Genomic DNA, 18,800 nt, shown 5'->3' with positions numbered 1-18,800 from the left:
CACTGTTTCTGCTAGTTGTCTTTCCCTGTGTTTATCTTGCACATTGTTTTTGCTTATTATTGTCCCTTGTTTGTTTTAGTTTGTGTACGCACGTTTTTATTTGTCTTTACAGTTTTAATAGTATCGTGCAGCGTTTAGCTAGCTTTTAGTGTGTGTCTATAGGAGCTGCGAGGGAGAGCGTCGCTATTGTAGCTGCTCTGCTCTACAGAGCATTGAACGCTTAGTCAAGTAAGGTGCTGGGTTGTGTTTTCTTTTTGAATTGTGCACTATTATGTTTGGTGTGGTGATTTTGTTTATAGTTACACTTTTAATATATTTACTTTAATAATTCACGTGTGGTTTCTTTTTGTTTATTTTATCACAGGTGGTGGTTGACTGCCCTTCTGGGCTTTGGTGGGTGGAGCAGCCAAATATTTATTAATTGGATGGACGTTTCTCTATCTCTCCTCTAGGTGTCGCTGGGGACAATAAATAAGCAATTATTCTATTGTGCAAGATATATGGTTAGGATTGTGTGTAATTGCACTGCAGCAATTGTGGGTTTTAGTGTTGTTGTTGATAATAAAGATTTTGTTGGCACAACCAATTTCCATTCTTTGGTCTTTTCATTTATTTGAGAGGGGCTCTGTGTGGGGTACCCAAATATAGCTGCTAGATTAATAAGGTTATGTGAGGTTCTATTTCTCGTTAAACTATAGATGGCGTAGTCTGCATCGATACCTGGACAGTTAAATAGAGAATAGGTCGTGGACGCCACATGTGTTTTCCCCACTGTGTTTTATTTAGCATTTTCGTAGTTATTTTGCGTACACTAGTATTCACGTATTCTCATCCATGCACTGTACTATTGCTAGTACAGCCACGTGGTTAAACCTGCTCTACTCCGCATTAAGCAGTGGTGCGCAAACTTTTTAATGCCGTACCCTATTCTTAACATACATTTTGTTAGGTGTTTGTTTTCTTTTTTCAGTATTTAATGTAAATCACGTATTTTTTTTACTAGATTTAACCACAAAAGTCCAGATTTAGCTAAATACATACGCGTATCACAAATTCAACATTTGAAATCAGTGTATAAATCTTTTTTTTTTTTCTTAAACTTAGCAAGTGAACATTTAGCTGACATGTTAAATCTGGGTTTCTAATAAATAAATCAGTGAATTTAAATATGTTTTTAAACTTGGCAAGTCAACATTTATCTAACATTTCTAACAAACTAATTTGTGAAAAAAATATTTAACATTATTATTATTATTATTATTTTATTTTTTTTTAAAGCCTGGCGATTCAACATTTACCTAACAGAACATCTGAAAAACATTACCGTTCAGCAATTAAATCTAAGAAAATAAACCTGAAAAAATAAATCTGGGTGTTCCCGAAAAAACATATTTATTTTGCCAGCTACAGTATATCTGAAGCTAACATGCAAGTCCACGCCCATTGACGCGTTTGATTTGGCATTGCTGCAGAGCAGGGATGGGAATTTTAAATGTTTAAACGTATAAACTCTAAATAAGTGGCTAAACATTGAATAATATGCTAGATGTAAAAAATCGGTCATGTGACAAATTTCACCAAACGCTTTTTTTTTTTTTTCATTTTAGTAATTTATCATCATCTACAGTAGTCCATCGTTTATCCGCCTTCTATGGTGCCACAGTAAGGGCGGATATAAAGGAAGGGGTTTGGCAATTGCCTCCAAGTAGCTTTTCTAATTGGTGCAACAGAAAGATTGACACTGGGGCGGGTTTTATTCTCGGTCGATCTGGCGCTTTATTGGTGCAATCTGTTTTTCATTCCTATAGTGGGCGCGGTATGGTATTAACGCCACGGAGTAATAAAGTTAATGACAAGTGTTTTTTTTTTCTGAAGTTTGTTATATATTTTTAATAAAATGCCATTTCTAAACAAAGGAACGAAGTGAAGCCACGTTTGGAAGTATTTTGAGGAACCAGACAAGAAAACTGTAGTATGTAAATAATTACAAACAAAATTGCCGTACCACAAAAACACGTTCAATCCTTCTTTTATTTAGCCCTTACATCCCTGTGAATGTATAACACAAGTTTTTTTTTTTTTCAATATTAATTCAAATAATGCATACATGTAAATAAATTGTGTATAGGCTTTAATTTACCAGTACTCTTTTATGCAAATTGTTTGTTTAAAAAAATTAGTAAGTAACAAATGTCCTCGATATCTATGTAATTTGTCAACACAAGGGGATATAGATATGGATTTCCTATTTGTGGCACGAATCCATGAACAGTAGCGTTATTATAACAATGTTATGAATCTGTGCATTTGATAGATTCTGTAACATGTGCAGCTGTGTTTTTATTATTATTGGTTTTGTTTTATTCTTTGATACGAATATAAAGTGAATTTTATTCACTTTGTGCCCACAGGGCCAGCACAGGTACATCTCAATAGTGCAGCACTAATACAAAGAGAGACAATTACTGAGATAAAAATAATAATACAAATGTTTTTAAAAAGACCAAATTCCCATTGAGATTTTTTAGCATTTAAATGTTCATAAAAATGTACCAAAAGCACATCCCTATTGCAGAGCTGCTTACACTCCGACTTTTAATAATGTGTTTGTCAACATGTATGTATTTAGCTAAATCTGGACGTTTTTTGGTTAAATCTAGGAAAAAATATGCGATTTACATTCAATCTGGGGGGAAAAAAAACATCTGTTAAAACATTGGGCTTTTTCTTTTTTTTTTTTTTTTTTTACACGTCGTCCCATACATGGAAGCCGCCATTTCTTCGGTCCTTCGGTTCAGCTCTTACAATTGCAATTCAAGTACTTATCAAATGTTATAGCTAACTTGAAATACGAACTTGGACTAATTATCTGTCATTTATATATTTATTTAAAATGTTCTATCTTTAAAAAAGACAGACCTGCCCCTTTAGTCATAGCCACGGCCCCTTTACTGACTTCTTACCTCCCACTTTGCGCACCACTGCACTAAAAAGAGGATTGTTGATACCCTAGTGGCAGGTATATACAACAAGCAACATAGCTTTTAAACTCATGTGAATATTGTAAATAAACCTGGACAACTGTGCGCCATTTCAACTATAGCGTTTCTGTGTTTGTCAGCGGACACCCACACCCCTATTACACCCTGCTTTAAAACTTCTCTGGAGAAAGCATCTGGACTGAACAGACTATATATAGATTTTGAGAGCGAGAGAGTAGGTGAAGCTGATACAGCTTAAGGTCACATTGTCATATGATTTGAATGGATTCAGTGGCAACACTAAGGAATTTCCAGCTTAAACCAACCAGAAATTGCAAACATCATAAAATAGAAAGGTTACTATAAAATATATTTAAATTATATTTAAAGCTATTTATTCTAACTGTTTAATAATCTATTAGGTGCATGCTGTGTGACTCTCTATTCTCTTTTTTGCTTTGATCATTATTTGCCATTGCTTAACGATTAGCATTGTGCTGAAAGTGTACTGTGCAACTTATATGAAAGTGTACTGTGCAACTTATATGAAAGTGTACTGTGCAACTTATATGAAAGTGTACTGTGCAACTTATATGAAAGTGTACTGTGCAACTTATATGAAAGTGTACTGTGCAACTTATATGCTTACCAACCTCACCTTCAGAAAATCAACCTTGTGGTCGTTTCAGAAACAATGTTTGCAATCATGTGTACTTCAATGCTTTAATATTCAGGTTAAAAGAGCTACAGAGCACTGAGGGATTAAAAAAAAAAAAAAAAATCACATACCTCCAATGCTCACTCCCACCCAGAAGGCATAAAGTAAAAAGGAGGAGAGTTCCCCAACTGTCATGTGATCACTGCCCATGAGCAGCCCCCCTTTGTACAGCACAGTGAGCACAATCAGGTTCCCACACAGTCCCGTCTAAGAAAAACAGAATAGCCTTATTACTGTAGGTCTATATTAAAATGGGCTCGATAAAACCATGTTTCAGTTTCACACCAGTGAATATGAGATATGTTAAATATATGATATTTATATGATTTAATATGAAGAGTGTCCCTCTCTCTTATGGTGTACAGTTTTAAAAATATATAACAAATATATAACAAAGATTTTTATCACGTGTTCTTATTTGGGAGACATGCAAGAAATGACTTTTTTATTATTATTAATTTGTGTGTCTGTCTAGTAGCTCCCATAATATGGCTGCAATGTCTTACAAAGTCTTACAAAGTGCATGCCAAATCAAATCTATTGTCAAGGGAATGGTACCATGTTTGATGCAGAAGAAAACTGACACTGTGGACGACACTGAAATTCTCTGCATTTGACACTGTCAATCACTCTATTCTACTATCCTCTCTCGCTGACCTGGGAATCTCTGGCACTGCTCTGGCCTGGTTCTCCTCCTACCTCTCCACTCGCACTTACCAGGTAACCTGGCGTGAAGCAACCTCCACACCTCGCCCTCTCTCAACAGGAGTCCCCCAAGGGTCAGTCTTGGGTCCTCATCGCATCCTATGGTTTTTCATACCATTTCTATGCTGATGATGCTCAGATTTCCTCTCCTTCCCCACCTCTGACTCAACCATTCCCTCCCGTATCTCTACCTGTCTGTCTGCTATCTCCTCCTGGATGCACTTGCATCACCTCAAACTCAACCTCTCTAAATCTGACCTCCTTTTCTTTCCCTCCTCCTCCTCCTCCTCCCCCTCCTCTGATCTCTCTATCTCCATTCCTCTGGAATCTACCACACTCTCTCCCTCCTCCTCAGCTAAGAACCTTGGAGTCACCCTGGACCCCTGCCTCTCTTATTCCCAGCACATCTCCACTCTGGCACGCACTTGTCGATTCTTCCTGAGCAACATACGAAGAATCCGACCCTTCCTCACCAACTACGCCACCCAGCTCCTTGTCCAGGCCCTGGTACTCTCCCGCCTAGACTACTGCAACTCCCTCCTGGCTGGCCTCCCTGTGTCCGCCCCCCGTCCGTTCCAGCTCATCCAGAACTCTGCTGCTCGCCTGGTGTTCTCTCTGCCTCGCTTCTCCCACGCAACTCCACTGCTCCGCTCACTCCACTGGCTCCCGATCACTGCTCGCATCCAGTTCAAGACTCTCGTACTCGCCTACAGATGCCTTGACCAGACTGCACCCAGCTACCTCCAGACCCTCACCTTTCCCTACACTCCCACTCGACCTCTCCGCTCCTCCTGCACTAGAAGACTGGCTCTACCTCCTCTACGCTCCCCTACCTCCCTATTTTACTGCATTTAATCCTGTACTTTAGAGTACTGTAATCTGTCAAGTGTCATTTAATCTGTAGAATTTTGTATTTAATTATATCCTGATGTAACTATCACTGACACTGTTATCTGCTCTGTTATTGAATCGTATTTTGTCATATACTTGTACTTGCTAGAACCAAAGTCATTGTAGTTTATCTTGCTCTTAATTATATTAATACTTGTACTGTCATTCTTGAAATGTATTTTTGTTTACGACTGTAAATCACACTGGATAAGGGTGTCTGCTAAGAAATAAATAATAATAATAATAATAATAATAATACTCACGGCTCCAAAGAAGCCTGCCCGAACTACTGCTTCTTTTTTTGCAAGCTGAAAGACATAGTTGACCTTGCTGATGTATTTCTCCACTTCAGTGAATTCTTTCCCAAAAGCCCGGACTGTTCTTACATTTCCAATCCGTTCCTCGGCCAGCTGAATGAAGAGAGGCAGATTTTTACTACTGTCCTTTTCTATTTATATATTCACTTTTTTCTGTTATTGATTACTTTTCAATTTGGCAGCCAGGAGGATATTTGTCATGGGGTTAGGTTTATTTTCTCATTTCTGTTTTACTATTGTTTATTTTTCTGGGTTCTTAAGCCCAATTATGTTAAACAATAAAAGTGTGCATGACTGCACTAAAACCCCAGTTTCTGGGTCTGAATGTGCTTTTGAAAGACGACTAAAGAACTGATCCTTGTGGGTAGGGTACCATTCCATCCTGACCTACATACACACATACATACTACATACAAATATGTTTCAGTTTAAGGCAGGAGTGCCCAAAGTTTACAGAGCAGAGGGCTGCATAGCAAGGCTACTGTGGGACCATGGGCCACATTGCATAGATTGCAGATTTCAAGTACCTTTTTCAAGTGCATTTATTTGTGTTTCTAATCATTTCAGTATTTCAGCTTAATAAATTTAAACCATTTCTTAGTAGTTACTCCCTCTGTTAATAACTTGTAAAAACATGAAGCCATGGCATTAGCATGCATTCCTGTTGCCAGTGACAATAACTCAATTTAATACAAGTATGACATCATTTACTGTATTACTATTGTTGATAGAAGTAAATGTTATACATTTAAAAAACCACACACACACACACACACACACATTTCTTGGCATTTATTAACAATGCCAATAACAGTAACAGCCAATTCAATAAACTGTAAAATTAAATCATTAGCATGTATCCAAGTTGTCAGTGACTACAACAAGCTATTCAATAAATTACTATTGAGGCGATAGGTATTCTACATTTCCAGTCAAGTAGGTTGTCTCTGGCTAACCAACCACCTCAACAATAATCAATTGCTTCTTAAAAGCAGAGTAAATTATGTCATTATAGCGCAAAAAAAAATCTCTTGGAGATCTTCAGACAGGTCTTTGCAGGCAGGGAAGTGTGTGAAGTTTCCCTCGCTCAAGTGCTTTTGCAGTAGTTTAATTTTCCGCTCAAAGGCTTTTATGTGATCAAACACAGCAGATGCACAATGTCTTTGAGATTGTGGTCAGTGAAATGCCCAATGACATCCACAAGGAAGCTAAGATTGCATAGCCATGTTAATTGTGGTAAGTGGCGACCTTTCCTCTACATAAACTCATCAATTTATTTTTGCAATTGAAAGAAGCACTTCAATGTCATCCCTCTACTAAGCCACTGTACTGCCAAAAGCTAAAGGGCATCTCCCTGCTGTGCATCCGTTCCCTCCAGAAAGGGTCTAAACTGAAACTGAACTCCTCCGTCACTCCAAGCACAAAGATAAGATGCTGAGCTGTGTGTTCAATACTTGCGCTGTCATCTAGTGCTAAAGAAAAGGTAATAAATCAGGCAGCACGGTCTTGCAACTGAGACTGGATATCAATGGCAATGTCCTCAACTCGCCGCCCTATTGTCACGTGAGACAAACTTACATTAACAAATGCCGACTTCTTTTCAGGACACACAATATCTGCAATGCATAGCATGCCATTTTTCAAAAACACACCATCACTGACTAGTTGCCATGTTTAGCGATTTCGTATGATGTTACCAGGCTTGCAAAAGTGGCTACTTCATTTATCTCGCACGATTTTTGAAATAATTATTGCTGCATTGTTAATTCCTTACAAAGACTCTCCACCCACCTTTTGCTCTGCTCACCCACGTATTGATCATATGCTGCGTGTTTTGTTTCATAGTGGCATTTAACATTATAGTCTTTATGACTCCATGTGGTGGGTTGCCCCACCCCTGTATTTTGTGTTTTATGTTGTATGTGGGATGTTTATATGTATGGATGTAGTGGTGCCCAAAGTGTGGGTTATGTGGCACAGGTGATTTAAAATGTATATTTGTATTTAGGCACTGGGATTGCACAATCACTTCACGTGCAGATTACAGTGGGTATTTGTACAGAGGCATGGGGAGTGCACAATTGGTTCACGTGCAAACTATGCCGAGATTCAATTGAAACTCTTCTTGCACTTTTACCCAAGCCACAGATAGAAAGTGAAGTGAGATCATGGCTATTGAGCTATTGAGAATTACAGGTTGTGAGAGCTAATAACAGCTCACATGACAACTGTGTTGCAAATCAGTTTCAGTCACAATGGGCAAGACAGCAGACCTGACAGGCTGACAGCAGGTGCTAAATTTCTTGGTGCTTCCGTAGACATTACTGATGTAATAAACTATTATGTTAAAGGATTATTTTACCTGTGTGGCTTCTGCCAATGAATCTTGGGTCATTCGGGACAATTTGCGCAGGTACCTTCCACAGACCACAGCCAGGACTGCAAAAGGGGGGACGATGCCAAGGACCAACGTAGCAAGAGAAGGCGATACATAAAACTTCACAAAGGAAAGAAAAACGGTTATTAAAGAGAGAATATTAAGTGAAAAGAAATCCACATTCAGGATGTATATCCATGGTGAAGAACAATCACACCACATACTCGTACTAAATTGGTAGTAGATGGATAACATTATTATTATTATTATTATTATTATTTGTTTATTTAGCAGATGCCTTTATCCAAGGCGACTTACAGAGACTAGGGTGTGTGAACTATGCATCAGCTGTAGAGTCACTTACAATTACGTCTCACCCGAAAGACGGAGCACAAGGAGGTTAAGTGACTTGCTCAGGGTCACACAATGAGTCAGTGGCTGAGGTGGGATTTGAACCGGGGACCTACTGGTTACAAGCCCTTTTCTTTACCATAGCTCCTGTGAGACAAGTGTGTAAACCATGTAGAGGAGCTACAGTATATTAAACCAGCAGCTACTTACCATCATGCCAACCCCGGCTGTTGCCTGAGCCAGAGCACGGAGTCCATCTGAGAGGTTCTCGGTAATTGAACGCCCTATAAGGGCCGTGTCTGAGGACAGGCGATTAATGAGCTCTCCAGTACGGGTCTTGTCAAAGAATCCCACCTCCTGCCTCAAAATTGAGGAAAAAAGGGATTCTCGTAAATTTCTCACAATCTGTTGTCCTGCAAGAATTATCACAGACAAAATATTTTAAGTTTTTTTCAGTTATTAGTTGACAAAATAATCATTATGCAAGAAGATTTTTTTTTAAATTAAAAAAGTAGTATTAAAAAGGAAATTAATACACAGGACACTCGTTTACAACATTTGGGTGTGCATTTTTAAAACCTTTATCTTTTAAAATGATCAACAAACAATTTGAGAGCCCTTAACTGTCTTCAAATAAATGTACTAAGAGGTTCTAGTTTTTGTTAAATGCCAGTAGATTTTCACTAATTTAAACCACAATCGTCTGAACTGACCTATAATCCAAACCATGCTATCATAAAAAAAGTTTCAGCTGCCTGTGTTTTTGCTTAGTTTTAAAAGAGAGGAGTTAAAAAAAAAAAAAAAAAAAAAAAAAATAGGACAGGACTTTATAAAAAATAAATAAATAAAATATCAAGTGAATCTATGAAGATGCCTTGAGTACTAGATTTTTTACAGGGTGTTCGTTTATAGCAAAAATCTATGAACAATTTTAATTGTATTTCCATTCAGTACACAAAAAAGCATGTACATTTTATTTATCTGAACTCTGGATGTTTACAGCATATTATAAGTGTACAGTGATTTTTCTTAAAAAACACAACTATCATACATTAAACATGGATCCTCACTTAGAAAGGATGTGGTATAACATGGGACAGCATTGGTTTGTCCTATTAACATGGCACAAATGTGTAAAATTATTTAGTATAATGTTTTGATAGAACATACTGGCATCATTTTTAATTGATCTAAACAGTGGCTTACCTGGATAATGTCCCTTTACCTTTATAAGTCACATTGGTATTGTATCTTGGTTGTTTTAATAACCATATTATTGCTATAATTTAATACAAAATACATTGTCATTATACAGTTGAAATAGATACCCAGTTGTGGTACAGAGTTGCTAAGGTGAATCTGTTGCATTCTTAAACTAGAACATCTACACATTAATAATACTGGCTAGACATGCCCCTATTTCACCTGAGATTTGCATGAGGTAGACCCTGGCAGCGTTAGCAGTAGCACCACAGAGGAAAACTCCGGACAGCATTGCACACAGGGAGGTCAGGGTGGCGCTCGCGTCCCCTACGGGATTGGCACAGATGACATCAATGACTCTTCCCAAGTAGAAAGGTGCGGCCATCGTGACCATACTCGAAACACCCAGGAAACCCACAGCAGCTGTTGAGAAACAAAACTGTGAGCTGTACACTTCAAACCACACCTGAGTAGGAGATATTAAAAGGTAGTGCCTTCACAGGTCCATGTTGAAAATATTAGCTTTATAGGATAACTGTTTAATTCACATAGGCTACATTAACAACAAAAATTGATGTACCAAGCTAGGATTGTCATGTTATTATTCCTGAAAAAAAATCTCTTGACCCTGTCCTTTTTTATTTTGACAAAGGTTTACAACAAAGTGATGCACCAGTGGGTGCTATTTTATGGTAATTAATATATACACACATACATACAAGACTCATGGTACTGTCACCACGCTTCCTCGGTCTGGAAGAAAGAAGGTTCTTTCAAATAGTACTCAAAGTACTCAAAGAAATGAAAGAAGTTATTTACACAGGGGTTGTACCGACAGACTGGAAAATAGCAAACGTAATACCGATCCACAAAAAGGGAGACAAAACCGAACCAGGTAACTACAGACCAATAAGCCTGACTTCTATTATATGTAAACTTATGGAAACTATAATAAGATCTAAAATGGAAAATTACCTATATGGTAACAATACCCTGGGAGACAGTCAGCATGGTTTTAGGAAAGGGAGATCGTGTCTAACTAAACTGCTTGACTTTTTTGAGGATGCAACATTGACAATGGATAATTGCAAAGCATACAACATGGTTTATTTAGATTTCCAGAAAGCTTTTGACAAAGTCCTGCATAAAAGATTAATTCTCAAACTGAACGCAGTAGGGATTCATGAAAATGCATGTACATGGATTAGGGAGTGGTTAACATGTAGAAAACAGAAAGTACTGGATTAGAGGAGAAACCTCAAAATGGAGCGAGGTAACCAGTGGTGTACCACAGGGATCCGTATTAGGTCCTCTGCTATTCCTAATCTACATTAATAATTTAGATTCTGGTACAGTAAGCAAACTTGTTAAATTTGCAGATGACACAAAAATAGGAGGAGTGGCAAACACTGTTGCAGCAGCAAAGGTCATTCAAAATGATCTAGACACCATTCAGAACTCAGCAGACACATGGCAAATGACATTTAATAGAGAAAAGTGTAAAGTATTGCATGCAGGCAATAAAAATGTTGTGCACAAGGTAAGTCCTCAGAATTTGAATGAACTGGAACAATTTTGTGTTGAAGAATGGTCAAAAATCAATAAAGAATCATGCCAAAAGCTCACTGACAAATATCCTAATTGTTTAAAAGAGGTTATTATTGCTAAAAGTGCCTCAATTAGCTATTATATATTATATATATATATATATATATATATATATATATATATATATATATATATATATATATATATATATATACACACACACACAGTGCCTTGCAAAAGTATTCAGACCCTGACCAATTCCCTCATATTACTGAATTACAAATGGTACATTGAAATTTCATTCTGTTTGATATTTTATTTTAAAACACTGAAACTCAAAATCAATTATTGTAAGGTGACATTGGTTTTATGTTGGGAAATATTTAAGAAAAATAAAAAACTGAAATATCTTCTAAAAAAAAGACACAAATACAATGTCTTTTGTGTGTGATTATGTCACCTACCAGCCCTACTGCTGCCTACCCCCGTGCACGCTACAATATATATATAAAGATGTGTAAATAAAATGTCAGCATTGTCTATTAAGAAATATCTGTTTTGCACTGTATTTGTGTTGTTTTTGTTTCTTAATGTTAAATAATTGGAAGAAGTTACACTGTGATTATTAATTTAGTAAACTCGCAACGCTTTAAACATGTTATACTTACTTCAATCAATATCATTGGTTAATAACCATTATACAATCCTTTCGAATTTGTGAACTTTTTTCTCATGTAACATTGTTCTACGCACCTAGGTGTAGAAATTGAAACACTTCCTATTGAGATCAGAGATTATGAGTTGCTGTCTGTTTTTGAATCTCGCCTAAAAAGCCACTTATTTAATTGTCTTTTTTTCTGCTGTTATATTCTTTATTTCTAATTGTGATAGTATTTTGTAGATCACTTTGTATATGTCATGATTGTTTTAGTGTTATTTTATCTGTTTTTCCCTTATTTGTGAAGCGCTTTGAGATATTTGGTTATGAAAGGCGCTATATAAAATCAAGACTATTATAATTAGTAGTATATATTATTATTGTTTATTTCCATAGTGCATCATTCCCCTTTATTGTGCTGAAATGAAAAGTTCTTCAAAAGTAAACAGAAGCCACTGGCATTGTCAAAAATGCAAAAGTACTATTCAACGTCAACATAACTTTAAACAACACATAGAAAAACATCGTAAGACATTTAAAAACAATATATCTACAACAACTAAATCTCTATGAAACTCATCAGAAAACCTGCTACACCATGTTTGTTTTATTATTGTCATTGTGTATTTTGTAGTTAAGGCTATCATAATGCATATGTAGGCTATATATTATACCAGCAAGTTTTAAAACAAGAAAATATTTACCTTATATAAAAGATAACGTTTCTGGAAGTGTAAAATCAATTTTCTAAATACACATGATAATGGTAACGGGTCCCAAGCACATTATTATAAACTTAAACACTGGTATGAATTACTGAAAGATACGTGTTTGGAAAATAACATAACTGCCAATAAAAAAAATGAAAAGGAAACTGTGAAATCATAACATAACAGCGACAGCTGGAGTGGTCCAGATCACTGTGACTGAGTGGTCCGAGTGGTCCGGACCACTGTGACGTCACAGTGCTGAGTGGTCTGGACCACGGGCCACAGAATACTACAACCCCTTCTCCTTTTAAATCCAGTATGTATTGTAGCAGTATGTAAAATTCCCCATTAACGACCTAACAGCAAAATGAAATCAAAATGTTACCCAAGCACAGAACTGCGTAAAACCTGAAAGGCAATGCAATTTAGTAAAAGATTAAAAAAAAATAATAATAATAAAAACACAAGTTTCCAGACTTAAAACAGTTCCAAAGTCAGTATTCAAAATTCAAAATACAGTGCTTGATAAGGCCCTAATGTCACAGTTCACTTGCAAATGAAAATGCACAAAAGCAACTAAAGATCACAGATTTTTTTAAAAAAGAAATGTATCACAGTATCTAAATCTGTTTAATGATTAACTTTTACATTACCGTAGATGGTCTTGTTGATTTTGTTTTGGCTGCATTTTCGTCAGGTGATAACTGGAGGAATCGCTGTGTAAATGCACAATAAAGACAGACTGATGTGGGCATGCAAGAAAAAAAACCGTGGGCTGTGACGGATAATTAAATTAATTGTAAAATTGAAGAAATGAGCTTTGTATCGGAAAATTGGTGAGTCGGAAATCGCGTGTGATGTTAAGTGCAATCATTTGTTACATATATATAGCCTATATAATGGGGATTTATTTTATTCTTAATACAAGGGCGGTAAAACACGACTGACGTGTATCTGGGTAACGAATATCCGAGTGCTGACTGTATATATATTTTGCCCATCGCCATGTCCAGTCCACCACTGTGAAGCAATATTTTTTGCCTAATGCGACATCATATTAAAGTACAGGTATGCACTGCTTACTGTTGATAGCATGGTTTGGATTTTTAAAAATAAATACATATTTTAAAAAATGATAAGCACGTCAAAAGTAATATTTATTCAATAAATAATTGTTTGAACAATAATATAAACCAGCTTTCTGTGATGTTTTTTGCTTTAAATAATAAGTTAACTGTGTTATGTATATGGGATGCATTTACACATCTTTCCACATTGCTGATGACAAAGGGTTAACATAAAAGAGCTGCCATTTGTATCTGAATAATTAGATTTATTTATTAGTTTGATCTGAAATCCTCATTTTATGTACTGTTTGCATATACATTGCTTATACCAGTCAGGGTTACTGACTGTGTTATTGAATGAGCTCTACCATATACTTCCAACAAAGTTTGGAGATTTGTTTTTTAACAAGCAATTGTTCGGCTTTTAAGTGTCATTTTGTGCGTCAGTGCATATGTCAAATCAGGCCTGATACTGGTATTGTAGCATTTTGGTATGGTGATATATCGTGGACTGGTACTAGTATATCCACCAACACTACTTCAAATGTTACAGTAGTAGCCCTTCTATCTAGAAAGTTAACTTTATGTTTTTAACTTAGTGTGAAGCATTTGTCACTTTAACATTTTTATTTTGGTATTAAAATTTAGCAAAATTATCAGTAGCAGTTTGACTTAGGCTAACTCTTCTCTCTAAGTCTTAATTTTTGTAAATTGCTTCAGTGCAAAATTGTACTAGGGGTTATCGTAGAATATGCAAGGCCACTGGATTACCAAAGCATGAAGCCTGTATTTACCACAAAACTATTACAAAAAATGTAATATTGTGGTGAATCGCTCACGTTTACCTTTTCATAATTTGAATAACGTTTGCTAGGAGGATCTAAAAAGAATAAATAAATAAATACTGCAATGACTCGCATTCTAAATCTAATTGTTTAATTTAACCCTGTAAGGTCTGACCGTGGATTTTACATGTAGAACGTAACCCTTAATTGTTACTGAGGTAGGGTCTCTCGGTATATATCAATCTCCCACAGAATGGGAGGGGAGAGCTCCGAGGTGTAAGAACCAAGCAGCTAAATGGCAACAATCAGTCTGACCTGGTGAAGCACAATAACGGGGGCTATGAGGATGAGATGGAGTGAGGCTGCAGAGACGCTGTGAAGCAGGGGTTAATTGCTGGACAGACTGATGCTTCTTTTGCTATTTCCACAGCTACTTGGACTATGGTCAGTAATTGTTTTGATTTGGATTCTTAAACTGGCAAAACAGGACCATTTTAAACCTCTCCTCCATGATTTTACATTCTGTGCAGTGTTCCTCTTTTATACTCTTATAGTCTGGGTTTTTTCTTTCTACACTGAAAGCTAAGGGCAGCTGTCCCGGGCAGTTCCTCCAAAATAGTGGAAACCTACTGGAGACGGCAACCTGTTCAAAGAACACACAAGGTGCTGGGGTTCTATCTATTTATTTATTTACATTAGTGTTCCTTTATTGATTTTTTGTTTTATATTGATTTGCATTTAAAAATCACTTTCATTTGATTGTGTCTGTATGTCACTGTTTTGGTGTGTGTAGTTTTAATTATTTATGGTTCTTTTTGGAACTGTGGTGGTTACAAATAGCTGCCTCTAGGGGTCACTTGGTGTTTCCCCAAATTTTAGGTTTGCTGCTTTAAATTTGAGTATACTTTTTATAACCATAATTGTTTAATAAAAGCTAATACTGATTTTGTCTCCTGCTCCCCCTAAAAAATAGCCAAGAGTGGCATGCCTCCTCTCCCCTTTGGCTTGTTTTAGCCAATCACTGGACATGCGCCCTCCCACATTGATAACCTGGGATGCTAATACTGATGAAAATGAAAGGAATGTAGCGAATGCTTATAGAGTAATTAATTTAAAATATATTTAAAATATACCAAGAAAAAAAAATCCAACACAATTCTTCGAATGTGCCTTGGTCCAGAATTAAAGTTTGGCTGAATTGCTTCTTTATTAAATTGATACGTTTCATACGTACAGAACGGAATATAATTATGTTGTGTGTAATTTATTTAAGTTTAGCAAATGAAGTCGATAGGATGTCCTGTCTTTCTCCTGCCTTACACACAACCTAAGGAGGTGTCACTTGAATACTGAATATCTAGTACTATGCTACTAATGAAAACAAGCTTCTACGTATGTTTATTGTTTTCATTTTCAAGGTTAAATTATACACTGCTGGCTAAAAATTGCATTGTTTGTATTGCCGGAAGAAAAGAATAATAACATTTACTTCATTTTGCGTTACTACATTTTGGGTTAACTTTTTTTTTGTGTGTGTGTAGTTGCATAAATTTATTGTATTTTGCCTTTATGCACAAACCAAGTTTAATCTTTTTTTTTTTTTAATAATTCTGAAAATATGGAGGAAAATATAAGTGTGATGATACACACTGGTGCCTCCAAATATTGCAAGGGATAATAAAATAGCATACTCGCAGCTCTATATAATTTCTGCAAAATTTCTGTCCCTCAATTGTCTTTCCTCACTTCTTACTAGGATAAATATTTGAATATTCGAAAAAACACTGCTTGGAAATGTATTTAGAGGCAAACATGATTATTGTTTGTATTCGTTTCATAATTTATAAATTACGATATCAAACAGATACAATTCAATGGAAGCCAATGCATGAATGACGTTCTGATAGATATAACACATCCTACTGTACCGAAGCCTGTTTCTCTCCTGGTTTACTTAATTTAGAACTGACTTATCCTATTGTAGATCAGGCATAGATCAAGTACTGTAGTATAATGCTTCCAGTTTACACTTTTGTTTACAATACCTTTTGGCCCAGAACTCCTCAAATGTGAGGGAGGGTCATACTTTAATGAATTGACTGTGGTATTTAAATCCATTCAAATATCCCATTCCTTTATTAGGTTCTAGAACGGTTACAAAAAGCAATAGTGAGGATGAGACGTCACACTAGATCAGTGTTCATAATCGGTTTAGTTAATAACACAATGTATTAACCAGATTCGTAAGACACGACATTTCCAAATGTTTAATATACCTTTATGTGCACTGTGTTGAGAATTTAACTCTGTTGACTTTCCAGTTAATTAGCATTCCTGGAGTTCTCTTCATAATACAATAAGGAAGTTCCCCCTGTTAAATTAATAATTTCCTGTAAAACACTTAGAACAGCATAGACCCGTTTTAATGTATGTGTCATTTCCAGATATATTATCATGCTGAAGAAACTATGTCTAATTGACTCTGAGTTTTTCAATGTAAGCTTGTGCCCCGCCAGTTAATTCTGGAGAATGTAAATCAATGGGACTAAGGTGAGGCTGACCCGAACAGTTTAACTACCTAGAGAGCCCCCTGATAACACACTGAGCACATGATATTATTAAACAGCATTACCTGCCAGTCGCCACCGTTCTGGGTGAGCCAGTTGTAGAAGCTTTCTGCTGTCTTCAGAAAATAGACGACTGAGTCTCTTCTCATTTTCCCTGTTTGGTTCTTTGTCTTTTTTGTTCTCACTTTCTATATCCGCTACTTGTTGTCTTTCTGCAGACGTCGTACACTTAGTTTTTGTTGGACCTAACCTTTTCCAGGGTCTATTAGCCACACTGAATGAGTTACTCTCATAGCACCTTGATAAAGCAAATGGTGAACTTGTCCTAATTGACAGCGGACAGACTGTGTTTCCAAGGATTCCCAATCGAATTCTGACTCCCTTTAAATGACCCCGGTGTAATTCTTCACGCGACTCAAGCAATCCATTTTTACCAGTACACAAACTGAACCGGTTTGTTCGAATGCACCTCATCCATATCCCGAATTCTTTTTTAGGAAGGCAAACTGTGATGATACGTGAACTCATTTTCACTGAGTTGGGTTATTCGTTTTAAATGTCAAATCTTCATAGCCCCGGAGCTTCTGGTAACCTTTCTTCTTAGCTTCATTTGAATGAAGGCAGCAAACAATTGTTGTTCATTGTAACTTTTTTTTTTTTTTATCAGTTATACAAGTATGTATCTGTCAGTGTCGGGTCCCAAGCACGTCTGCAGTCTGAGATCAGGAAATGTCTTTTTGATATTGGCGTTTACACCATTCCAAAATCTAATCAAAGCAAACAGAATCTAGTTGGACTGCATAGAACACATTTTATCAGATCTGAACAAAAAACGAAACGCCCAAAACACACCCTTCGAAACCGCCTTTTACTGTAGTGTAAGGTCACTTACAGTTCCCATCTGACTTTCACCCGTAGTGCTAGTCAGTCAGTCAGTAGACCCTTCATCAATGGCCGAAAAAACATAGGCATAACCAAATGATCTCCAAACATCGATCGCACACAACAGACGACTTCCCAAGTACTGTAGCACCACCATGTGACACCGCTGAAAGCTGTCTTGTCATCATGATTTTGTCTTAAGTTTTTGTTTTGTTTTTTTAGCTGTTTGCCTTTATTTAAAAGACTGCAACCCAGAAAGGATTCATTGTTATTGCACGTATACTTGCTTACACGGCAAAAAAAAAAAATGAAATACTTTATATGGAACGTTGTTTCACCTTTAATGAAGCGACCACAAGGTACTGCAGAAACGCATTCGTCTATTGCCACATGTTTTCCCCCACGTGCATAGAATTCTGTTCCACATGAGCATTTTCCTACTTTGACTCCATTTTTTAATGTGAGCCGGGGCCCTATCTTTAAACAAATTCAGTCTTCAGTGTGTTGTTTAGGGTTATGAGACGTGGTACATATTTAAATATACAGTATTATTGTTTAAATATAGCGCTCCCATTAAAAATAAATAAATAAATAAAATTAGTAGAAATGTACTTACACAAGTGGGATTCTATATGATTCGATATGCGTGGCAATAGGCAAGTTTATTGCCTATTGCAGTGGGGGAGGGGGGCTAGTAGTCATTTTATTAATGCTTATAAGAAAATAGATTATAATCAATAGGGTATCACTCTTCTAAATTATCGATATTTTGCAATATGTCTACAACAAAGTTACTGCATCTAAAGGTATTTATGTACTTTGACTATCAAAAAGTTACATTTAATGTTAAACAAAAAAAGAAATGTGCAGCGCCGATAAAGAAAAAAAAAAACCTTGCAGAACACACGCGAAAGTAACATTGCAGTTAAAATGGAAGGCTGTTTTTTTAATGCCTACCCCCATTACCATGAAAGATTGTACAGTATTTTCTAAGAATACAGAATGACAAGGGTTGGGACATGTGCCCATTACCCCAATTA

At 36.4% G+C, this 18,800-nt stretch overlaps 1 protein-coding gene across 1 annotated transcript in view; it reads right to left on the bottom strand.

The window, feature by feature from the left end:
- abcb10 (ATP-binding cassette, sub-family B (MDR/TAP), member 10) overlaps positions 1 to 17,940 on the bottom strand; it is a 36,329-nt gene extending 18,389 nt beyond the window's left edge. The window contains exons 1-6 of the mRNA XM_034018997.3: positions 16,944 to 17,940; positions 9,766 to 9,966; positions 8,551 to 8,753; positions 7,975 to 8,109; positions 5,559 to 5,705; positions 3,771 to 3,906 (exon numbers count right to left, since the gene is read on the bottom strand). Coding sequence (XP_033874888.1) covers positions 3,771 to 3,906; positions 5,559 to 5,705; positions 7,975 to 8,109; positions 8,551 to 8,753; positions 9,766 to 9,966; positions 16,944 to 17,406 — 1,285 coding nt within the window. The 5' untranslated portion in view covers positions 17,407 to 17,940. The remainder of the gene's footprint in view (positions 1 to 3,770; positions 3,907 to 5,558; positions 5,706 to 7,974; positions 8,110 to 8,550; positions 8,754 to 9,765; positions 9,967 to 16,943) is intronic.
- Positions 17,941 to 18,800: the final 860 nt, after the last annotated feature.

This window comes from Acipenser ruthenus, chromosome 6, assembly GCF_902713425.1.
Source record: "Acipenser ruthenus chromosome 6, fAciRut3.2 maternal haplotype, whole genome shotgun sequence".
Classification (NCBI taxonomy): domain Eukaryota; kingdom Metazoa; phylum Chordata; class Actinopteri; order Acipenseriformes; family Acipenseridae; genus Acipenser; species Acipenser ruthenus.
Note: the sequence above shows the minus strand (reverse complement) of the source record. Positions and strands in the feature narration are given on the sequence as shown.